This window comes from Heliangelus exortis, chromosome 4, assembly GCF_036169615.1.
Source record: "Heliangelus exortis chromosome 4, bHelExo1.hap1, whole genome shotgun sequence".
NCBI lineage: Eukaryota > Metazoa > Chordata > Aves > Apodiformes > Trochilidae > Heliangelus > Heliangelus exortis.
This window is the reverse complement of record NC_092425.1, coordinates 1,444,904-1,470,180: the sequence shown is the minus strand read 5'-3', so window position 1 is coordinate 1,470,180 and position 25,277 is coordinate 1,444,904. Positions and strand designations below refer to the sequence as shown.

The 25,277-nt window shown below is 43.8% G+C and overlaps 1 protein-coding gene across 7 annotated transcripts in view; it reads left to right on the top strand.

Annotated features, from left to right (window-relative positions):
- Nucleotides 1-1,049: 1,049 nt before the first annotated feature.
- EMCN (endomucin) overlaps nt 1,050-25,277 on the top strand; it is a 59,225-nt gene continuing 34,997 nt past the window's right edge. For 2 of the 7 annotated variants that reach the window (XR_011725627.1, XM_071742578.1), the window contains exons 1-4: nt 5,493-5,789; nt 20,633-20,692; nt 22,488-22,586; nt 22,768-22,881. Coding sequence is in view for 6 of the 7 variants with exons in the window: in XM_071742578.1 (XP_071598679.1) it covers nt 5,729-5,789; nt 20,633-20,692; nt 22,488-22,586; nt 22,768-22,881 (334 nt within the window). In the remaining variant the exon portion in view is untranslated. Of the gene's footprint in view, nt 5,790-20,632; nt 20,693-22,487; nt 22,587-22,767; nt 22,882-25,277 lie in introns of all 7 variants that reach the window. The other 5 variants (XM_071742577.1, XM_071742573.1, XM_071742572.1 and 2 more) reach the window with 5 other exon arrangements.

Genomic DNA, 25,277 nt, shown 5'->3' with positions numbered 1-25,277 from the left:
TCTTATGAGTTCCCCAGAAAAGCTGTTTATTATGAATTGTCTCTTTACCTCACATCTGTGACAGAGCAGAGTAAGAGATGCAGGAAATGAGTGTGCTGGCCCAGCAGTTCCTGCTTTCTCTCTGCCCAACTTAAAATTCTGTGTAGCTGCCAAACTTCCCCTACTCTTCTCTCTTTTTCCAGCCCCACGTCCCACAGCTCTGAATTTCCAGGGTCCTCTAAGAAGTAGCTCAAGCCCCTGAAATCTCACCATGTTGACAAACAGAAACAAAACCGGGCAATGAGGAACCTGGACACATTTTTTTACTGTCTCCTCTTGGAGGTTTCCAGTATCTCAGGATACTGAGATAGCCATCGTGTTGGCTACTGAGAAAACTATAATACTGTGCTGTAATTTAGGTACAGCAGGCTCTTTATAATCAGATATTTTATAATGTTCTAAGATGTTATTTTTTGGCACCAGTGGTCTGCAAACAAAGCTGACACTGTTAAAGCTGTAGCTTAGACAGACCAACATACAGAGTAGCCCCTCATGGGACTGATGAGAAACCTGATATATTTTTCCACTGCTTGTGCAGTGAAAACCAAATGGAAAAGAGAAGCCACAGAAACTCAGCTTGGCAGAAATCTCATGTCCAACAAGATCTTGCCCAAGAAAACTGACAAGTAGGGTTGGAAGAGGAAGTCCATCTCTCTTTTCAGTGCTGAGAGCCACTGCAGGCTCCTCCTGCAGCTTATTTTTTAAGCAGGCCCAAGAAGAATGACCTCATTGCCACAAAAAACCCCAAGATATATGTCTGCTTAGATAGTGGCTGGGTTTGTTCAGTCTTCTGGAAGCTGAAGGCATAAATCAAACACTCCTGTTGTGTTTCTCCTAAGACAGCCAACCACATCATCACTCCATGTCTTTCAAATAACAGGAGAACCTGAGGCTGCCTTACTGCTTCCCATTGCATTCACTCAGGGCAGGATGCAAAGCCTATAAACACATTCTGTGTGAGTTCCTTGCACTAAGTTTGCAAGGCCACCTTTTTATTATATTCTAGAACAAGTGTTTATGGTCTCTCCCATCTCTCCTGACTCCCCATGTGTAAGCATGGAATACCACCTGGAGCAGCAGTACCTTTCCCTCTCTGGCTTTCTTCTCTCTGCCACTGTCCTTGGGCTTCAGCTTCTCTCTGGCCAGCAAGACTGAAATATCTGCACATCAGTAACTAAGCAAGAGATAAAGAATGGACCTAGAATGGTGCCCTTAAGAGGGCTTTGGCTGTTAAGTAGCACACTGCAACTCCAAGAAAGGAGCTCCACAAGTCAAGGGGCAACCACAAGGTGACAATTCAACAGCAGCTCCCAAGTCCACATCTTTTCCAGTAGGTAATCCAGATCCGAGTGACTTGTGAAACCACTGAACCAGCTCATCAGAGAGAGGGTAAATTGGTGAACTTCCATTAAAATATATTATTTACTGGGTGAAGAAACAAGGGCCAAGCAGAAAAGGAGATTGCCTTTATTGATACCCAAGCCTCATGAGGTGGTGAAATGAACTGTGGCTCAGGAAGGAAATGCAGTTTTGGCAACAGGAAGATGAAACACAGAAGTGCAGAGCCCTTATTTACAACATCCTTTGAAATGTGGCACTCCAGCAGAGTGGCAACTACATTTCTACAAATATGGTGCTGAAGCACCAGTTTCAAGTGGGTAAACATTGAGCCAGTTCCTTCCAACATATTTTCACTCCCTGTAGTCCATCAGTAGAGTTCCAGGTGTGAGAGAGTAGGAGAGAGCTGCTCTGCAGTAACAGGTATCCTTACAGTCTGCTGGCATTGCTAATAATTAATTCTCCTTCCTGAGAGCTGGAGTTGCAGTCATTCTGTTAGATCTGGCCTTGACAGTTTCTTTCATAAAAAGAGTACTGAATACAAACTAAATGCAGTTTGGTCTTTAGTGCCTACATTTTAGTGCACCCAGGCAATCAGAGATTCAGTGGAATTTTTCACATTAGTGGCTGGCTCTGAGTCAAATCAATGACATTTAAGGATTTCTGTGCTACAAAGAAAAGGTGGTTATCTTGGGTTTTTTAAGCAATGACATAAATGCATTTGTGAGCCTGATCTTTCATAGTTTTGAACGTTATTGTGTGCAGAGAAATTTGGGCACTGACATTTCTATTCCCTGATATGATCCAGTGATTCCATAAAAAGCTAAGAAAAAAACCCCTACGTTTGTAAATGTCCCTCAGCATGAATTTTCAGAGTATCCTCTGTGCATGACCATCAAAGTATCTCGGGTTTGTACTGCTATATGAGACCTCTTTGGAGTTCTATTTTATATTAAAATTTTAATATATGTAGTAGACTAAAATAAGTAATTTAGAAAACAATTTTCAAAAATAGAAAGTGGAACTAAATATATTTCTATGCTGTTACATCTACATTTTTCAATGTAAATTTACCCTCCTTATGGGAGTCTAAGCAAATATACAGGTAAGTCATAAGTACTGTCTGATAACTTATGACTTTAGATATATTTGCTGAAAGACAGATGTAGCCAAACAGTAATAAGAGTTTGAGATGATCTTGCTCTTTTTCTCTCAAAGAAGTATCAGTGGCAAAGGTCAGCATGTTTAGTCAGTGTTTATTTCTCCACTTGAGTGAAGCAGCACAGGTTGTTTAGCTTGGTAGCTTTTTAATTTTGCTTTTGTAAAGACTCTGCCAAATTTACTTTTCACCCCCCCACTGGAAAGGAGCCCCCAGCAAGGCAGCGTGGCTGTCTGCACTGCTTCCTGTTCTCAGTGCTGGGACTGCAAGGAGATTGAACAACATGGACAATTTTTAGATTCTCTGAATCTGAGGGGGATGATTTGAACCTCGGAGGAGGAGTGTGGATAAAAAGGCAATGTTTTGCTCCAAGCCATGTGAACTAATAAAGAATATATAAATACAGCCTGAGACCAATAAATCTCTAACTGCAAATCCACTGTGGCAGTAAATGGTTTCCCTTTAATAATGAAATACCACACTGGCAAAAATAAATATATAACTCAGGCTACCCCCAGCCATTATTGGACTACAAAATAGCAGTATTTTAAAACAGAGAGTCCTTTCATTCTCCAGAGTGCTCTTTAGTCATGTTTCAAGTTTTCTTCTGCTGCTAGGAAGGCTAAAATCTTACTCCAAAAAATGTGGAAACTGAGACTGTCACACAGTCACTTGTTCTGGGGCTTAAAGTGAAACTCCAGATATCCTAGCACTGGAGAAATGCCACCGTTGGCAGCAGTGCTGGTGACCAAATTTCTCTTTATAAAACAAAGCACAAGTTGGCACTGAAGCTAAGTTCCTTGGTTTGAGGAAGGAAAGAAAAATATTTATCCAGTAAAGGAAAACTTATTTGCTGGTAGGGAGAAAAAGGGATTTCTGTTCAGTGCACAGACACACGCAGGAATAAGCTTTTGCTACAAAGATCACTGGAAGTTTTTAAAACCTTAAGCTCTTTCTTTTTAAAGGAAAAAAAAAAAAAATCTTTCCATACCCAAGAGTTGTGAGAATCTCTCTTCTGCAACTCAGATACTGCAAGCCAGCAGCTACAAATCAGCTTTGGCAGGAATTTTTTCTTGCAGTGACTTCCTTGAGCTGCTCCCCTTCTATTCCTGTTATTCCTTACTGTGTGTGCTGTTGCTGTCCACAGCAGGTTTGGTGTAGCTGCCTGTGATGGTGATGTTAGTGAGTGTCTCAAAGGGACACAGCTCTCTTGATGCCTGTAAGGTACAACTCGAGCTGCAGGACGTGGTGTCAGTCAAAGAAAGGTGGTCCCTCCCAGACCTTTGTGTGAGTTTGGGGACTTGGAGCTGCAATATTGGTCTTCCCCATGAAGCCCATTGAAGAACCAGTTTTGGTTCTTCACCCTGAGGGTGGTGAGAGCCTGGCACAGGTTGCCCAGAGAGGTGGTGGAAGCCCCATCCCTGGAAGTTTTAAAGGCCAGGATGGATGGGGCTCTGAGCAACCTGGGCTGGTGGGAGTTTCCCTGCCCATGAAGGGGTTGGAACTGGGTGAGCTTAAAGGTCCCTTCCAACCCTGACAAAGCTGTGATTCTAACCTGGGATGTTCAGATTTCTGGTTTTGCTTGGAGGCTTTCTGCTGTGGTAGTCCCTGCTTTTCCAGCCCATTCTAGAGAAGTCAAGTTGGTGTTTTTGTGCAATCTTCTCCAACGATGGTGCAAGCACCATCCTGCTAAGGAGAACTCACGTTTTCCCCTCTCCTGGATGCAAACACCTAAATTTGTGCAAATGAAATGCCAGGAGTTCACTGTCTATCATCAGGTTTCTGCTGAGCCCCAGCTTCTGCTACCTGCAATAGGCAGAGGATGTGTCAAGATGTGGAAATGTAGTTTCTTTAACTAAACAAAAGTCATTCCACAGAGGATGCCGAGCTGCTACTGTTTTCCTCATCTCACTGAATAAAACAGTGCCACTGTTGGAAGCACTGGGGCTCAGATCCTCAGAGCTCCTGCATGCCAAGCTATTCCAAAACTTCCCCTTAGAGTGAGAAACAGGCATGAAAAAAAAAAAAAACAAACAACAAAAAAACCAAACCCAATTCAATTACTGACATAAGCAGGGTTGACTAGTGAATGAATCAGGCTGTTTGTGGTCAGTTTTTCCACCTAATTTTTCTGAGAGCTGACAGAGAAGGAGATGCACAAAAGTGCTGCACTGCATTCTGGTTGCAGCTGAAGTTTTGTCATTCATTGCCATCAGCTGCCTCAAATTGTTATGGCACAGAGCACAGGAGTATTACAAGCTCATCTTCTGATATCCTTTAACTCTAGGGCTCTGCTAGGGTTTTTTCCAGAGAAAAGGTTGGGAGAAGGAGGGATCCCAAAGTTTTGCAGAACAGCAGGTCCTGAGGAGAGCAATTCTGCTCTGGCTTTTGAAACAGCTCAGGTAAAAGGTCCACTCTGGGAGTGACATCCCCATTCCCTGGGACCTATCCAGAAGAATAAAATCACCTCTCGGTTACAGATGGAGCAGACACAGACAAGGCTACCTGCAACTTTTCAAATAATAATTCTGAAGAAAGAAAAACAGAGCCCATCCCTAACTCTGCCCAGCCCAGCACCTGGGCACCTTGCTGGGGACACTTCCTTGCCCTGTGCTGATGGCCCCTGGCATCCTGGGGGTTGCACTCTCTGTGCCTTTAATAGGAAGCAGCTGGGATTTTCTTTCCACCCCCCAGAGAGGAGCCAGGTGAAGGCTCCCTGGTGCTTCTTTTGCTCCTCTCTTTCTGGCCGTGTTATCCCTGCCTACCTGGGCTCTGGTGCTTGCTCATAAGTATTTCCTTTGGAAGGATCCCCAGCTAGGGTATGGAAGTTGGTGATGTATAGCAGATTCTAAAGAAAGGTTTGCCTCTGTTCAAAACCCTTCCTGACCTCGTGGCCGAAGAAGAACAAAATAATGTATTAACAAAAACATGGTTCACTGCCAAAGAAAAGGAGTTCCTGTAAGGACTGAAACAATAAATCTCCTCCGCACTGAACTCCCCAAGGGAGTCTGTTGTGTTTCCTCCTGTTCTTTATCAAAAGTCCCCAAAATAAGCAGGAATGGGCAGTGACTAGGCACAGGCTTCACACACCTTTTTCCATGGAGTAATTAAGGCCTGCCTGAGAGTCAGAGAGCACTCCCTGCCCAGCTGTGCAAGGGAGAGCTGGCAGCACCACCACCACCACCACCAAGCATGAAGCTCCTGAGGATTGCCTTCTTTTTCCTAGCTCTGCTGTGTGTTTGCACTGTGGGAGGTAAGTTCTTTGGCTTTTTTTGGCAGGCTTGTCACATTTGTGGGGTGTTTTGTGAGCAAAAGCTTAGCTGTCAGGAGCTGGATGCTTTTTTTCCCCTCTCTTTAGTGCTGTTATTGAGAGACTGTGTGTTGGAGGAGTAGAAGGTACTAGCTGCTTGTTGAGGTCTGTGTCTTCTGTGACAAAGTCTCCTACTCTTGTGCTTTGTGGCAGCTCTTTCTAGGTGTCATGAAGCTCCTCAGTCTCAGAGGAGTTAAAAACAGGGTGTATTCACAAAGGTTTTCTGTTAGGTTTTACTTTTTTGAAATAAAGCTTCTTTTGAAGAGATGGCTTTAAGGGGAGGGGTGTTAAATGTCTGTCAAATGTTGCAAAAACTGCTCTTGCAAATCAAATCTATGCTGATGGATTTCCCTGGCCCTCTGCCAGCAATTAGTTTGGCCCAGGGTCTCAGTCAGAAATTATTTTAGTTTTGCCCCAAAGACACAGGGGCTTAGGGCATTCATCCAGTGTCAAGTAATGAGAGATGCAAGCCCAGGGGCTAGGGTTGTTACTGAGTGCAATATGTTTTAAAGGGATTCTCAAATGCACAGATGTAGTAAAACTTTGTGGGGTTCATCTGGTCACTGACCTGCTGTTTTCATTATTCTTTAGCTTGAAAAGGCCATGCTTTTAGAGTGGAATTTGCTAGTAAAACCTGAAAGAGTGAACAAAACTGTGACAAGGGCCAGAATTTATCATCACCTTTGTCAAAAGATATATTTGAAGTAAAATCTGCTTTTAATCTGTGCTTTCGTTCCCTGGCCCCCTCGTGTGAATACTCATAACCAAAACTTCCACAAATGCCTACAGATTGCCTGTAAGAGATGTTAGGAATTAGAAGTTTAAAAATTTCTAAGAGTAGTTTCAGGGATTATGTGTTAAAAACTAGAAGTGTCTCTCGTGGTGTAGCTTCTGCTATTGCTCGTGCTCACTGCTGTTAGAAAAAAATATAAATAAAGAAGATTAAAAATAAGATTGGACCACAGAAAGAACTGCTTTTAAAAGTATGTTAAGTAAACACAGGACCTGAAAATCTGTGTTGAGGTACTATTTATTCTCTGTCTGCTCCTTCTAGCAAAAATAGCCTTCCTGTCATTGTTAAACCTTTAATTTCACAACTTCTGAAAAGCAAAGTGGGGTTGGGTGAAAAGAAGCATCTCCATAAAAATTATCAGAAGGCAACATGCAAAGGTGGGAGGAATTCTGTCGATTTTGTACAGTCCTTTCTTTAAAAAGGTTTTTCCCTCCTCTGCACTGTATCAACAGGACAGAAGTGGTAAGAGTGAATAAGCAAATTTCATCTAAGGGTGCATTTGCTCTGAACAGTTTTGGTTCTGTCGTGGGTTTTTTAATGCCTTATTGAGAGGTAGAATTTCACACAGTGGTGAAGTTCTTTTGGTAAATTCACATTAGAAAATGAAGAGCAAATGTGAGGAAATTTGGCAAATGTTTCTATATACTTTCTGAAAGTAAAAGAATGTAATCTGGTCAAGCTTTCCTCAGGCTGTCCTCTGCATCACCTATTAAAACAGAAGCAGCTTTATGGTCTGATTTATGTGAGCTGACCAGAGTCTCTGGGTCTCCACTTTTTTGTGTGCTGGGTTTCTGGGCTGTAACACCAGGATGTTATAACCTGAAGCCCTGCCTAGATGGTCAGGAGGGTAACACCAGTGTCCCTCATGCTCAGTCTCCCTTTTCTGAGCACTGGAGACAGCAGTAAGACATTTCTCCAGTTGCTTAGAAACACTTCTAGTGCTCTGAAAGTACACTCAGGAAAATTCAGAGAAGGTGAAATCACACCCCAGTGTTTTTATACTCCCTCCCCCAGCTTCTGGGGTAGTTTGTCTTCAAATATTAGAGAAATAATTTGTGAACCTCTTCACATACTGCACCCAAGCTGCTTGTCTTTGGATCTTTTGTAAATCCTGTAAAAGTGGACAAGGATCTTTGTGTTGGGGTTCATAAAGAACATCCCAAGTCTCCTGCAAGGCTTTCAGATTTCATGCCTGATCTTCATCCCCTACACTGGGGGTGCTTTCCTTGTAATTTTCTAATTCATCTCCTGACCTTGCATCGTAAAAAGTCTCTAATGCTTTGGGGGAATCTACCCTCTGTCAGCAAATTCCTAGAGGCTCAGTTAGGTGCAGATGTGGTGGTCAATAGCCTGCTGGCAACTTGTCCCTAAATGACATGCTTAAGGCAGGGGCTCCTTCATGGTGCTCATTTCTCCTGGTTTATTGACTCTGATTCTTACCTGCTTCAAAATGTCTCTCTCACAGAGATGCTTTCTGCTTTGGCTCACAGCATTCTGTCACAGCAGACAGTGCTGGAAGGGGTCAAACAACACATGGACAAAGAATAGTAACCAAATACAAATGGTCTTAAGCCTGCAGTCAGATGGAATTACTTTTAAAGCATGTAAAAGTCAAGTTTGCCCTTTTAAAAGGAGAGGAATTGCCATGTGCTTATGCAGAAGGTAACAGAAGTTACACGTCATTGTGCCCTGGCCTTGTAATCCAGCATGCACAGCAAGGCAGATGTCCTCCCCAAACTGCTTGGAGCACACTACAGCTTCCTTCTGACTCAGACAGCCAGGTGTTTTCCTGGCAGAAACCATAGCAAAAAAGAAAAAAAAAGGGTTGTGCTTCTCCTAGCATCAGTCTGGACGTGTTCAGGTTCTGCACTCTAAGGTAGGAGCTGCAAGGTACTGTGAGGCTCTGCACATGTATGGGGTAGGTTTATTAATGTCTGATTAGTGAGCCCTGTTGACAGCCACCAGTCCCTTTATCCAAGGGTGTTCCTGTTAGAAGGGATGGCACCATGAGAAAAACAGGGCTGCTTTTCATCTTGGAAAGGCAGAAGCAAATCTTGGCACCGAGAGCCTGGTCCAAAGGCCACTGAAGCAATTTGGAGCTGTCTTATTACCCTGCAGATCAGGCCTCAGTTCCGTGCTTCCCAGCCCCTTTTCCCATTAAAGGGTTGCTCTGGAGCCTGGGACATCATCCCAGCTCTACAGCACAGCAGATTAACCCTGGCACCTCGGGCTGAGAGCTTGAGAAAAGTTGTGCTGCAAGAGGACTCCTGGAGTGATTATGTATGTTTGCAGCTGCCTGAACTCTGCTCTTGTCAATGCTAACTGGAGGAGATGGATAGCTTCTTCCATCTTCTGTGCTCTCAGCTCACAGCTTTCAAGTCTTATTACAAAAAATAAATTCATTTTTAAAATTAAAACGCCAGCTAAACTATTTTGGGCAGTCAGAAGGGCACGGTCCCCCCTCTTTCTGGTTTCTTATTCACAGCTGAGCTCTGGGAGAGCCCAGCAAGACACAGACTATCCCAGCTGGATCCTTGCCTCATGTCTGAAAAACTGAGAAATGTGAATAGGCTTTAGATAACCAGCTGCTTTTTCACACCTTTAACTTGCTTCAGACCCAGATTTTGAATGTCTTGAGAGCTTGTCTGTTGTGCAGAAAAATGTGGCTTGGATGTTTTTACTGTTGCTACCATTTTGCAAGGCTGGCATTCTGAAAAATCAGATTGTAGTGCAGGAGCTTACCAGAGTCTCCAGTTGAGTTTCTGTATAGATTCTTTTTTTCTTTTTTTTCCTTTTTTTCTTTTCCCCTCCCCTGTTGCCACATTCCTGTCATTCACTGTAGCTTTCTGACACTGGCCCGGTTAAAGGTGGATTATTACTGGACAGAAAAGTGCCCATTCTAGGCCCAAACTCAAATGCAAGTTTTCTGCCTTTACTGAGGACATCAGCAGATGGCTTGATACCTGCTTGATAAGGAGATGGTGATTTGCAGAAATAGAAGTTGAATCTGAGGGCAAGCCAAACCTGAGAACACATAATGCCATGTAACATGGCCAAGAAATTGTTGTTTCTTCTGAAAATTTTCCAGAATATTTTCTCTTTCCTTTAGCTGTCTCTTTTATCCAACTTACAAGGTCATATTCATCTTTACTGCTTTGTAAATTATGGAAAAAGATCTGCTGAGGCTATGTTTTGGTTTGGTTTTGTGGGTTTTTTCCAAGATAGGGAAGGACCTTGAATTTTAGACATCTGAGTCCTGTGTGAAAGACCTGCAAAAATAAAAACTGAGTGGTTTAACTGGGACCATTTGATAGCCAAACTTCACAGCCTAAACCTGAGTTTGGTAAACTCACATGGGAAAGGCATCCTTATTACTTATGTTCCTCATGAAGGGAGAGTAGGGTGTTGTTTGGTTTTACTCTGTGCTGAGACAACTCAAGGAAGACCCTTTAATGGCTTTATTTTGCAGTTCTGTAAACAGAGAGACAAGGTTGTGTTTGTGGGTGTAGCAGCTCTTGGGGTTTTTTTTTTCCAAATAAAAGTCAACAATTAAAGAACTGGCTCATCTAGAGGACAAACATTTACTTTTGGTTTCAGCTAGCACTCAGAAGTCTGTTTATCAATAGAGTATTTCTACAACAAGTTTTTATCTCTTTTCTCTCTTTTTTCCCTCAATGGCACTGACATTCTTCTGAGTGGAGATTGCAATGCATCTCAGGTTGCTCAAACTACAGAGCAAGTGGCACATAGGTTTGCATCCTATTTATCTGCTGTGACCTTTCTGCCTGGTCTCATCACCCCAAGGAAATGCTTATTTTGCTGGGCTGGGAGCATTACCCAAGCCTTGCTGGCTAAAGAGTTCTTCCAGATACTTTATCATTCTAAAAAGCACACCCAGTTTGCCTTCATGTCATGAATTTTAATGTGGTACTTGGTTTGAGGAGTTACAGTGTAATCAAAACTTTAGGATTAAATCAGTAATTATATTAATGGCTTCTTGATGCTTCCTGTAGATTTCTTCTTTAATCATCTTGGCCAGGAGATTAATAGAGTTGTTGGGCTTAACAGGTTTGGCCATTGGGGCAACAACAGATCAGAGTGGCAAAAGCTTGGAATTTTAGTTAGTCTGAGGAAAACATTGTCAGGAGATGTTATTTACCTTTCTGGCCAAGCATTTGCATTATTTTTCTCTGTAAAATACCTTACTTCTTTGTTGAAGCATGTTTTCATTGCATGATAGTTGAAATGATCAAAGTCTCATATATTCCCTCAATTTTCACTAGTTTTCCCACTTATTCATATGGCCAATGTTGAGCCTGTTGTGTTTTTTTTTAAAAAAAAAGTGTTGGTAATCTTCTAAATGTTAATGCCTGTGGTGGTATCTGTGACAGTGTGAAGACAGTCTGAAATTACCTTTCACTGACAGATGAGGTACCCCTTCTCATCTCAGCATGGGTTATATATCCCAGCAATAGAGATGATGTAAAGAGCAGTGCTGGCAAACTTATTCTAAGGCTGTGGAAACAAAAATATCAGCAAACATTGTTAGGTGAAATGGTTAAAAAGTTGAGGATGGAGCCAGCAAGAAAGGGCAAATTTGCATGTTTTGACCCCCAGCCCCCATGTCATGCTGGGAGAGCTGGGCAGCTTTGGATGTGGTACACAGTTAATGCTTCACAAAAGCCAAAAGTTTGGGGGGTTTTGTTTTTTTGGTTTTTTTTTTTTCCCCATGATTTACAGACACTGAAACACCAACCAAGCTTCTTATACCTGAGGTGCTCAGAAAGGGCTGTGGCCTGTGCCATGTTGGAGGAAACTTTTGGGGCCAGCATGCAATTCAATTGCAGTTATTAATTGCTGCACAGGACAGTTAAAATCCCTTTGTGAATAAACTCTACTGCATTTATTGATTCATGGAGCTTTCTGGACATTGGAATTTAACTCTGCCTTGCCACAAAAACATACATCTTGTCAGTTATAGCCAGCACCAACATCTGGCTGCCCAGAAAAGCTGTTACAGTAGAGCAGCTCGAGGTTCTCCTTAGGAAGATTTTTTTTTTCTTAAAAAAGTACAGTATTAATATATTTGCTGTGGCTCAGAAGGCAGCAAATGGATTTGCCAGAGAGCTGTGACAAGTCTAGAGCAGGTTCCTCTCTAGAGTAGGTTCCTTACTAGAGTAGGTTCCAGTGTGTAACAAGAGGAAGAACTTACTAAAGACCTGTGCCAGATAAGCCAGTCCCTGATAAGAGCTCATGGCAGCAAGGGAAGGACACAGCTTGGGTATTGGAGGCAAAAATCTGCCAGTGCAGGGATATTTTCTGGTCCTCTGCATATTTCATCCTCTCTAGTTTACTGGCTTCAGAGGAATAATTATTTCCCTTTGCAAGCCATTCCCTGTGCTAATTGTGTTGTGTGGGTTGTGCATCTCAATGCTCCTGGATTGAGGTGAAGTAGCAGACAATTTATTTTGCTGACTTAGTGGCTATTCCTTGTACTTCACTGTCTGCTTCCTCCCTAATTGTGTTCACCTTGCATTTCCCAGAAATGGCAGAAAATACTGTTTTCAGGTGCAAATGCTGGAAAATCAGGATTCATCATTTAGGGAAGGAATAGCCAAGGGAGCAGGAGAGCAGGAGGGTTTGAGTAGGAGTGGAACAACTCATTCCCAATAGTTGGCATTGCCACAGGGAGTTAAATTACACTCTAATGGCACGAGTGCTGCCTGTAGCTTTTCATCACCAGGAGATGAGCAGCTCCCAGCTCACCACAACTTCCCAGTGCACTGACTGGGGACCCAGAGCTTTTGTATGGTCTGTTTCCTGCTCCAGTAGGAAGCTGCTCACCAGCATGGTGGTGGCACTGCTGTCACAGCAGTACCCACTGTCCTTTTGATGGTCTAGGTCCCCAGTGCTGACCCTGGGCCTCAGGTGCTCCCCAGTCACAGCTCCCTTTTCTTAATTCCTCCTTTGGAACACCGAGCATTCCAGTGTCACATCTGAGCTTAGCAGTTCCATCAGGTTGGTAGAAATTCAAAACAAGCTGTTGAGCCAGCTTTGCAGGCCCCTCACAGGCAAGGAGGTAGCCATCAGATACAGGTGCCAGTTATAGAAATCTGAAATATAGAAAGTATAGAAATATAATATAGAAAGGTATTTTCAAAGGGTGTTCTTTGTCCTTGCATGGAGTGCCACCCCAGGGAGGCTGCGTGCCACTCAGCCTTGCAAAGCCCACCCTGGTCTTCCCCTTTGGGATATTCCGTGCCATTCAGCCTTTGTTCTCTGCAATGTGGGGAAAAAATGAAGAGGGGACTCAACTGAGCGTGGAATTGCATTAATTATAGAAGCAATTTAGAGGGTTTCCACAGGAGTTTCCTGGTGGGAACAGGTTTGTGATGCTCCAGAGGCTTTCGGGGCTTTGTCGGGAACAGAGCGGCACGGGCGGGTGTGGCTGAAATGAGTGGCTGGGCTGATCCAGGATGTGCTAAAAATAAAGACATCACAGCAGACACTGTAGTGACCCTTTCCTGAATGACACAATTAGTCATGTTGCTGGAGATACGTTTGGATCACAAATATAGAGCAGAAGAACTATGATTTTACTGAGTGCTGCAGCACGTTGCAGAAAAGAGCTACGGACTGAGCCGGGCTCAGCTTCCCTTCTGGCTGTTTGGTATCTGCCCTACCCAAACAGACTCCTTCCTGGGAAACAAAAATAGGCTCGTGAATCCCATGGTAAGGAAAAGGCATTGTAAGCACATACCTGGAGAAGGATGTAGTTTTCTCTCTGCTTTCTGGGTGGGGGGGACTTAGACCAACGCTCCCGTTCCTCCCTGTGGCAGGGGAAGGGGTGCTCCTTTCTTTTTCTTCTGCTATTCAGCAGAAGGGGTGCTCCTTTCTTTTTCTTGTTCTGCTCAGCAACACATACTACTTGAAAAGCTCTTTCCTATATAAAAATGCACCCATTAAAGGAATCTTCAAATTCAATTAGCGTGACTAAGACAAGGGGGGGGGATGGCAGTTTATTTTTTGTACTATAAAATAATCTTCAATAACTCCTACCTTTTATCTTACAGATAAATATATTACCATCAAAGAGTGACAATCTGGTGGCTTAAATAGCTTTAAAGGGTTTAATTAAAAGCTATTACATAGGTTTAACAGGTTTAAATAAAGAGAAGCCCAGAGCTTGGAGCTTTTGTCCAAGGCAGACTGGAGTGCTGATGAGCATGCTGAGTACGTTTATTATTTTATGGAGTGCAAATAATGTGCTCATCCCTCTGTGGCACACGGTAATAAAGATATCCACCAAGCTTCATGTAGGAGCAGAGTGTGCACTGAGAAACCTTGTGATTAAAAACCCTTGATAGGGAGTTTGCATTTCTTCTTCAATTAAAGAACCCATTAAGCTGCCTGCACGGCGCTCGGATTTCTATGCCCACACGTGCAGAGAGGAAACTCCTGCTGTGCTTGGGTTGTTTCAGATACTCAATAGAGCACAGGGGAGCTGGTCCAACTCTCCTCATCCCTGTTCTCATTGAGAAGGAGCCCTCAGCAACCCACAGCCCTCTTTGCTGAGGCCAGTGCCGGGCAGCTGCTTTTTCAGATTTTCTCTGTGCGGTGGCTGCCTGGGCAGGAGCTGTTTGCTGGGTGCTGTCAGCAGGCTTTGTGGTTGCCTGGGGAATTAGTAGTCCCTGGCAGCTCTCTGCTAGTCCTTGGCATTGGGTCATGCTAGCCACACACCTGGGCGAGCAGGAGGAGCACTGGGGCAGTGCTGGCACCGAGGCTGAGTTTCCTGCCTTCTTCCCATGCTTTGCTGGAGAAATTGCAGCAGTTCCCTCCCTTTCCTTCCTCGTCTCAGCTCTTGCTACCCCAGGAATCTCCATCCCTCCTGGTGTGTGTTTCCTCTGAGGAACCCAGCTCCCACATGGTCCAGGTGGTTGTTGTCAGGGTTAGGTTTCAATACCCAAGCCGTGCAGGAGCCCCTTGGACACTGTCTCCCAGCTACAGGGCTTTGCACCTATCTCTCCCTTTCTTGCCATCTTCCTGTCCCTCCTTTATTCAGGTGCTTTTGCTTTCTGCAGGGAGGGTTCTGTGCCATTCTGGCCCAGGAGCTTCTTCCTGCCTTGGTGCATTCCCCCCTGCTCCTGCCCCTGTGTCTTCCCCCTCTTTCAGAGCAGGTTGTCTCTGTCCTGTGTCACCAGCCTGCAAAGCAGGACCAGGAGCTACGCTGAGAAGCTGAGATTTGCTGTAAGCTCTCGACAGGCTGGATTTGTGTAGTACATGTTTGGTTTGTTGCTGAAGAGAGGCATGACTGAAAGCAAGGCAACAGCTTGGCAAACTGGAGGTGGTTTCCCACCTCCTTAGGCAGTGGGAGTTCCAGGCTGCCTGCTGGTTGGCATCAGGCAGCAAAGAACACAGCCTCCCTCCTGCCTGCTGGTTTTGAGCACTGCCTGGAGTAGCTGACTACATCTAAAGGGGGTTCACCTTCAGCATGAGCTGTGTTCACTTGGTTCAGGGCCCACAAGTCCTTCCTGTAAAGATATCCCCGACAGAGAAAATCCTGAGGAGAAAAAGGGTTTACACATGTCCTGTGTAAGGCTCCATGCAGGAGCCTTGTGAGGCCAGGCTGGGAAAAGTTTTGCAGTTCTGACTGGTGATGAGACTGCAGTGGCACTGAACCAGCATGGGGCTGCTGCTGAGGACACAACCTGTCCTTTCACCAGGTGCTATCAGTGAGTATCTGTGTGCAGAAGCTACTACAGGCAGCTCTGGATGTGTGTGTGAGCTGTGCTGTGCCTTGGGGGTTGCTTTAGCACACAGAGCAAACACAAAGCCAGGAAGGTTGTGTGTTTTTCTTCGAGTTTGCGTCGAATTAATGAAGTTTTCAGAGGGCTTTGTTAAATTTAACAGGCTTTGCTGCACACTGCTTGCAGTTCCAGCTGTTCACTGGGTTATGGGAACTACAGAACCTTGAATTCCCACTTGGAGAGTCTGGGTCAGTCATTTTTAGCCAGCCAGCAACTCACCTGTGGCTATAATTCAGCACCATTTGATTTTTGGGAAGTTTCGTGCAACAATTTCAGTCTTAAAATGCTTTAGATGAAACTGAAAGTACTGCAGGGACAACTGTTCCTAAGATTTATCCAAGCAGTACAGATAAATCCCTCTGGTCTTAGAAACATGCCTGTCCTAAATTTGCAGATTTCCTGGCGATCCCTTTCTTTTGTTGTTTGGTAGCTCTTACTCATGTAATTAGAGTGGGGGTGGGGAGGAAGGGGGAAGGCTGGATCTATTAGAAATAAAATATGCTGCAGAAAGGCAGAGGGAGAAGTGAAAAAACAATAGTTACCCAAAACGAATCCCATTCCTTGCTCTGCCCTCTGTTATAGCTTTCTGCAGTATTTTCAGAGGGTTGATTTTGCACTGAGCACATGCTCCAGAAAAAGCAAAATAGTGAGAAAGCTGAGAGCTGTTGCAAATGCAAATCCAACAGCTTGGATCCCTATTATTCTTCTGGAAGATCCAAATGGTAAAAACTGCAGATGCAGTTGAGATCTTGACCTGCAAATCTCTCTGTTCCTTCTTTAACTCCATTAGTGCTGGTATGTGATGCCAGTGTGTGTGTTGTGGCTTTTTAAATCTTTAAATAAGAACAGACTGTTGTTCCTCTTCTATTGAGTGAAAATTGGGACACAAGGAGTGTCTGCATGGCAAAAAACCTAGAAATCCCCAGTGGAGGTGCTGCAGACATGCAGGTGGCTGGCTAGATCCTTGGAGAGCTGTCCTGGGCCTTCTCCTTACAAATCAGACAGAAGCATGGGTGGCAGCTACTTTCAAGTTATTTATATATGTATCTTGGCAGAACGTTACCCTGAAGCTGTGCCACAGCCTGAGCCCAGGTTTCCCAAACACTGCTTCTAGCAATCTGCCTCCTCCCTTTCAGCTGGAAGTGCAACCTGGGCCTCTGGCACAACGTTACTGAGGAGGAAAGCCCAAAAAGCACCTAAATGCTGAGCCTCACCAGGTAGAAGGGGTATTTCTACACCAGAAATTAAAGCTTAAGTTAGATCCCTAAATGAATGTGTTTAGGTGTACTTGATTTCTGTCCAGAGGACTTGACTAAGGCTTGAGCAGTGTCCAAAACTTGTTTCTGCTCTCTGCACAAGGGAGTGATGTTTGAGCAGGGACTGGTTGATGGGAGGTGAGCTGCTCATCCAGACAACCCTTTTTTTTCTTTTTTTTTTTTTTTGGTGGATGTGAGACCCTTTACATAAGAAAGCATTATGAAAGAAGAAAGACATTCATCTCGAGGCTTAGAGCAGAAGGTTAGGGAAGAAAGATGGGCAAGGACTAAAAAAAGTAATCAGAGAAGCAAGAGAATTAGACTGGGCCTGGGGAAAGATCAGGTAAAGAGAGTGAAGAGATGAAGCAGCAATAAATGAAAATGAAAGAGAAAACATCACGGGCAGCAGAGCTCCAAGGTAAGAGTAAACAGATTGTGTGCACTGCCAGGCAGCAGCTATTTGTTTGGAACTCTGAGGATATCAGTACCAGCTTTTCTCACAAGCACAGCTCTAACTTTCTGCAGAGAGGACAAAATGTCACATGAAGCCTTCCCACGGCTGCTGCCGGAGCAGCTGTTGCAGGCGTTTCTTTCATGGTCATGAGGACTGAGAGAATTCTCACTTGTTTCCTGGGAGCAGATCACAATTTATTTCTGGTGGTGTGGGAAGACAGAGAGCAAGAAAGCAACTTTGACTTCTTCATGGCTTGTGTGTTATTGCAAAGGCTCAGGGTCACACAAACAAACATAATATAATATTGAAAAAAAGTAATATACCAATGCCACCTGGAGAGCCTGCTTTATAGCTCTGAAGCAGGGAATTAGTCTGTCCAGCTTTCCTCAGAACAATGCTTTGGTAATTGCTGCCAGCAAAGGTTGCAGTCCAGGTTTGCCCTCTCTGTTCCCCTTCATCCTCAGGACATAATGAGAAGTTGAGTCCTTTGTCTGCACTGCAGCCCCTCATCTGCTTGAGTGCTGCCAGCATGGCTTCTCTTAGCCTTTCCCTCTCTGGGCTAAACAAATGCAATTTTTGCACTTCTTCCTCCTGAGAGGTCATTTTGGGGTTTTTCTGGGCTCCTGATCACTTTTGTGGTTCCCCATGAAGCCCTGTTCCACATATGTGTACCTATAAGTGCACATATATGCATATACATGTACATATACACCTATACATGTACACATATGCATGTACATATGCACATGTACATATACACCTATACATGTACATATACACCTATACATGTACATATACACCTATACATGTACATATACACATGTACATGTACATATACACATGTACATGTACATATACACATGTACATGTACATATACACATGTACATGTACATATACACATGTACATGTACATATACACATATACATATACATATACACTATACATGCACATATACACCTATACATGTACACATATGCATGTACATATGCACATGTACATATACACCTATACATGTACATATACACTTGTACATATACACATGTACATATATACCTATACATGTACATATACACATGTACATGTACATATACACCTATACATGCACATATGCACCTATACATGTACATATACACATGTACATATACACCTATACATGCACATATACACCTATACATGTACATATACACCTATACATGTACACCTACACATGCACATATACACCTATACATGCACATATACAGCTATACATGCACATATACACCTATACATGCACATATACACATATCCATGTACATATGAAACTGGGCCAGCACACGTAGTGATGAAGCCCTGTGGCAGCCCCAGAGAGTGGGGCTCAGTGGGAAGGGCAGCAATCCAGCTGAGGCCCATCAGAAATGCCAAGAACCTTACACTGCCTGAAAGGTGCTGTGAGGCTTCACCTGCCTCAGCCTCACTGTGTCCCTGCAGAGCCCCTGCAGTTGTCTGATGGATGAATTTTTGTCCCTCTTAGTCCTGAGACTCTGTGTGGCCTCGGGTGGTGCTGGTGAAATGTCCATTGGAGCACAGGATGCTGAGCAAAGGGAACAAAGCTGCCTGTTCTGCCCTGTAGCCAGAAAAAGAGAGCACACCAGCAGATTTTGCCATGAATGGAGTCAGAGCAGAGCACTGCCATGCTGGCCTGGCTGCTGTTAAGCATGCTAATGCAGCCTGGCAGGATGTCACACTCCCACCCTGAGAGCTCTGGGGAACTCAGCTCTGTCACTTGCCTCCCCCCTTGTCTCACAGCAGTGTGAAAAGCCATTGCCTGTGACTCATTGTAGTCTCTTCACCCCCTTTGCATCTTTTAGGAGAAAACTCTGGACACCCAAGAACTAAGACTGAAAGTCTTATTTGAAGCCAACACTCTCACTGAGTTATGCTGCTACAACTGTTCAGCACAGCCAGAACACATAGAAATTATTTTGCTCTTGGTTTGGTGGAGGGTTTTATGGGGCCAGTTTATTTCCTTTGCATTAGACACTTGCATTATCACTTGCTTCCTGGGAGCAGATCACAATTTATTTCTGGTGATGTGGGAAGACGGAGAGCAAGAAAGCAACTTTGACTTTAGACAGCTTGACACAGGGTCTTTAAGAGTGGCACAATTTACTTGGAGTGGTAAATTCCCAACAGCCTTGAGACCAGGGAGGAAAGTCAGTCATTACTCAGCTTGGTGCCTCCTCATCTATGTTCTGTGAATTCTCCTCTTCCCCTTATGTGGAAGGATCAGAGAGATGCTGAAAACTTCCTGAAGTGCTTGTACTAGCCAGGGAGCTACTACAGTGTTGTTCCTCCAAGGCAGATGAATGGGTGCTTGCTCTTGCAGCCTGTTATTTTCATCATAGAATCCTAGAATCCTAGGGGTTGGAAGGGACCTGGAAAGATCATCCAGTCCAACCCCCCCTGCCAGAGCAGGGCCCCCTAGAGTACATCCCCTAGGAACGTGTCCAGGTGGGTTTTGAATGTCTCCAGTGAAGGAGACTCCACAACCCCCCTGGGCAGCCTGTTCCAGGGCTCTGTCACCCTTACAGTAAAAAAATTAAAAAAAAACAGTAAAAAAAATTTTTTTCTGATATTCAACTTGAACCTCCTATGCTCCAATTTACACCCATTACCCCTTGTCCTATCACTGGTCACCACTGAGAAAAGCCTAACTCCATCTCCCTGACACTCACCCCTTACATATTTGAAAACATTGATGAGGTCACCCCTCAGTCTCCTTTTCTCCAAACTAAAGAGACCCAGCTCCCTCAGCCTTTCCTCATAAGGGAGATGTTCCACTCCCTTAATCATCTCAGTAGCTCTGCGCTGGACTCTTTCAAGCACTTCCCTGTCCTTCTTGAACTGAGGGGCCCAGAACTGGACACAATACTCCAGGTGTGGCCTCACCAATGCAGAATAGAGGGGGAGGAGAACCTCTCTTGACCTACTAACCACACCCTTTCTAATGCACCCCAGGATGCCATTGGCCTTCTTGGCCACAAGGGCACATTGCTGGCTCATGGGCATCTTCTTGTCTACCAGGACCCCCAGGTCTCTTTCACCTACACTGCTCTCCAGCAGGTCAGCCCCCAACCTATCCTCCCCCCTGAAGACCCAGACAAGCTGTGGTTATACTCAAGGAGAGGAGGAGATAGCAAAAAACCTTAAATTGCTCTAGATTTTTTTCCCAGTCTAGTCTCAGAGGCACTACTCTGTGTTGGAAAACAACCCACAGCTGCCCATCACAGCAGTGAGGTCAAAGTTAAGAAATTTAGGATACAGCTTGAAATGGTTACTAGCAGAGCTCTATGATTTGGTTGCTTCTGCTAAGAGACTGCTGAACTTGATTTTGCAGGTAGGTCCTTACAGCTCTCTGCCTAAAAATGCTTGTGTAGAGCTAAGTAGATCTGGAAGGTGGCTGAAGTAATATAATTCTTTCTGTGTTTATTTCAGAAGATGATGCTCCAGACAGTGTCCTCCCAGCAGCCACTTCTGCATCAACATCAAAACTTGGTAAGAGTTCAAATTCACTGTTATCTGGTACTCTGAAGTTCCCATTGCCTTTTTAGCTTTTAGGTTTTCCAGGTTCAGGAAGAAATGAGGTGAATTGTTTCATGTCAGCTGATTGTAGAGCAATGTATTTCCCTGGAACTCTTATAAAAGTGGGGAGAAGAAAGGATTAAGCTATCTTAGTAAGGAGACAGTTAATGTCAGCAGACTGCATTTCTTCTTTCAGGTAAAAAAGGCTGAAATTCTGAGTTCCTGTGTTCTCAAGGAATGGTTAAAGTGTGGTCAGATACTTGAAAATTAGCCAAGACTTATAATTCAAGAGCTCATCAGACTGAGAATAATTTAGGCAAGAGCATCTCTTGAGGGACTGGGCAGCAGGGAGCAGCTGACTTAATGTGTGGAGGGTGATGGGAGAGGACATGGACTTTAAGAACAAAAATCATCAATATATGCCAATTTGGGGCCATAATTTGTAGGGAAAGATGCATGTAGATAGAGCTGGTACTTGCAGAAATGCTGCTGGTAACTTCTTGAAACTACTGAGGTCAAGATTCACTTTTGAGGGCAATGGGGAGGCATCAGTTTCCAAAACTGCATTCTCTCTTTTGTTTGGGAGTTGTTGTTACTTGATCCAGCTTGAAGTCATTAAAATTATGGAGACTTAACACAGGAAATATCTGCTTCATAGGATAAAAGCCTGTGATTCTTGTTTACATCTTTGACTTTTACTCAGTTGTCTTTATTTCATGGCTTTGTAGTTATGAGAAATCAATATTGAGCATTTATCATTCATGTGAGCTAAGTATCTGCTCCTCTGTTAGGGTGAATATTGAAAACCACTGCACTTCATAAGTGATGAGAGGAGGAAACTTGGACACAGGATTATATTTTTTGATAACTAGAGACATTAATGAGTCTGTTTTGGAGCTGAAAGCACTGAGATTATAATGATGTATGAACTGGAAATGCTATTAATGGAGGTGAACAAAATGCAGCCAGGTGAAGTATGCATATGTTATGTTTATTAGAGCAGAAGAATCAGTCCACTTCAAACTGTGTTGCAGTTCTTTTATGTTTCAAAAACCTGTTTGTTTCAAAGACATTTAATAAGGGACCAACATCTCACAGTGAATGAGCTCTTGAAATGTTTCACTGAAGTTTCTCTTTCAGCTTTTTGTCACAGAAGGGAAAACAGTATTGTTATTTATGCCTGTGAGAAAGATATCAAAGCCCAGTAGGAGATTAAAACACCTCAGGGGTGTGGAACAAGCACACAAGGAGGTCCATTCTTTGAGGCACTATTCTAGGTGAACAGCCAGCAAATGAGAATGAGGAAGAGGGTATCATAGAATGGTCTGGATTGGAAAGAACCTTAGGGACCATCTAGTTCTCATCCCTTCTCCTATAAAAAGGGTATGTGGCAAAGTGCTGGTCCAATCTGGCAGCCTGGTGACCCCATCCATTCCTGCCAGGCTCCCTTTCCCTCTCCCCTTCCCTTGGCAGTCATTCCAAGCACCTCTGTGTAACTCCCAGAGGGCAGAGACCTCTTCTTAGGGATGGCTGGAAGGTGCAGCTGCTCCCTTCCAACTTGTGGATTGTCCACAGGCCAAACCTTCCCCCCAACACCAACCACAGGAACATGGAATCCTCTTTAAAAATGTGTAGGTGAGGAAGCTCCCTAAGGGGCAGGCTTTAGCAGAAATTCACTGCTTTGGTGAGAGAGGGCAGCCAGAGGGATGAGGTGTTTCTTTGGGCATGACAAAACAAGTCAATAAAGATGTGAATACCTTCCTTGCAGTAACAGAAAGTGTGAAAGCAGCAGCTTCCCAAGCAACAACATTGCAAGCACCAGTGCTGACAGCAGCTGCCACCAGAACCACAGTGGAATACACAAGCAGTAAGTTGAAGTTTCTTTGAGCTAATTGTTGATGCTGTCCCAGTGGTCATTCAGGAAATGAAGCTTTATTACACACTCTTTTGATCATGTAAAATCAGTCAGGCAATAGCTGTGGTTTGTGTGTCTGCATATGTCTGTGTAGGAAATAGAGGAAGTAATTTGAATGTCATTTCTTTATTAGCCTCCCTGCCTTCTTCACCTAAAACTACACAACAAATAACACAAGGTGCAACAACACAACCACCAACAACAGTGGCCACTACAGCAGCAGCAGCAGCAGAAACAACACCAAGCAGTAAGTGATAACTTCATTGAGACTTCTCTGATTCACTGTATGCTGTGTTTCTGTAAAACCCTGCAGAGCAATAAAAGGGAGTCTAGAAGAGTAGTTTGGGTTATGGGTTTGGAGATTTGGGGAAGCAGATATTCATCCCACCATATTACATATCTTAAATGAACCTTGCCCTACAATCTGACACAAATAGTATTCCTTTGGTAGGCAGTGGAGGTGATCTGCAGTCATTACACAGGATTTGAAATTCCCTCTAAGTGGGAGGCATGTACTTAAGGGTTTTTCACTTTTTATTTTCTTCTGTGGTTTTGGTTTGCATTTTTAAAAAGAAATATTTTATTAAAAGTCAATTATTCAGTGTGATAATAGAACAGCCCCCTTTATTTATTATTTTCATATATACTGCAGTGCTACAGTTAATTATGCTCCATATTATTGTGAGTCACAGTGCTGAAGGTAGAGGTGTGATACTTATTACCCTGCATCAGTCTTGGAAAATACCTCAATCTTAGCATTGGATTCTAGAAACAGAGAGTTTTTTCTTTTTTTAAAAAAGCCTAGGTATCCAACAAGTAGTTGCATATATTTAATCAAGTCTAATAACATCCAAAAGGAGCTCAGTAAATTTAAGGTGAAATTCCATCTCCCTTTTTTGTCTGTGAACTCCAGTGTAAATGTTTGCTCAAGACTTTTGCTGAACTAGAGCTTTGAAATACTGCATTCGTTAAGCTTAATTGACTCAAGCAATTAAAATAAGAATAATATTCCAGGTATTTAACTCAGCAGTCAGAGGCACACATGTTCTCACAGCTGATATTTAGACCATACTGAACTGTGACAAATTATTAGAACTTGACTTCTCTTCCTTGCCTAAAAAGAGACTCCTGTGAAACAGCCTGCATGCTTTCCCTGTGCAGATTTCTTCTTTAAAGCCACCCTGCATGGACCTGAGCCTAATCAGGGGCCTGGACAGCAATTAAATATTCACTCAGTGGTTACATCTTCTCCTGATGCAACTCTGTGCTTGCTGTGGGGAGTATCTGACTGTATCCCCAAAATCTTTTGTGTTTTGGCCTGGCTTTTAAATGCCAGTATCAGTGAGGCACAGGACAAGGTCTGGCTGATGCAGGAGCTGCTGGAGTGACACTGAAGGCCACAGGGAATATTTTTGAGCTTGCATTTGTCACCCTCTGGGCCTGTCAAAAGCCTGAGGCATGGAGCATCACATCAGTGATGTGATTCCTGGGCCTTCCTGGCTTGAGGGTACCAGAGCAGCACAGCCACCTGGAACTAAACCTTGGTGACAGGTAAAGCTCCCAGCAGGGAAAGGAAAGCTGACAAGTAGAGGCATTCCTGCCAGTGTGGCTTAGCTCTGGCCACTGGTTTGCACTCTTGCCCCAGAAAAATGGTGCTGGATGTAGGATGGACCTGGGTGTGGGGTTTTTACCAGCACACTTCCCTTCTGTTCCTCTTGTGCTCTCTTGCCACCAGCCAGAGTTCAGTCCTTAGCTGCTTGGGTTGTGATTTCATTTTGAAAATCTTCATTTGAGCTAAAAAAAAAAAAACCAAAACAAACAAAACTTGTTATAAAAATGTTTCATAAACAAGCCTAAAAAAGGAGGGCTTATCTACCTCTCACTCCCCTTTGTAAGCAGGAAAATTAAAAGAGACCTTGGGAACTGCCTTGCATTAAAATGTTTTATATTTTCTTTCAACATTAAGCAGCTTTGGGAAAATCTGTCTGTGAAAAACAATGTTAATGTTTTTTTAAAAAACAAAATTCCTGTCTGCCTTTGGAGAAAGCCATAGCCCTGGCTTCAGCACAGAGTGGGAGGATGGGGCACAAGGTTGTGGCTTTGGGACAGGGCACAGGGGCTGTGCAAATACCTGGTGAGCCCTTGCAGAAAATCCACACACCCCTCACCCATCCTACATGGGACAGAGGCAGACTTGGCAGTGCTTTTATGATACTCCAGAATTTACCTTTAATTCACCTGCTTTTTGGGGAAAAGCAGGTGCCTCTGTCATTTTGTGATGGAGGTCATTTCTTTCACTGCTTCAGCCCCTTCTAAAAGCTCCAGCAAATGATTGCATCCCCACAGCAGAGATGTGACAGGGCTTCCTGTCTCTGCTGCAATTTCTGTGGCTGCTGTCACCTTTTATTATAAACTCAGGAAAAGCCCCCAGTGCTCCACACACTATGAAATCATGCAAATGATTCTATGATTCTGTCCCCCCCCCCCCCTTTTTTTTTTTTTTGTTAACTCCCTAGTATTCTTTTCTTGTGCAGTCCATAAGGACAAACTCACCTGCTTTGCCCCCCTGCCCTGTTTTTGTATTGAAAGCCAGCAATCACACTGATCTCCTTAACTTTCTGATTTTCTTGTGTAAGGGCCAAA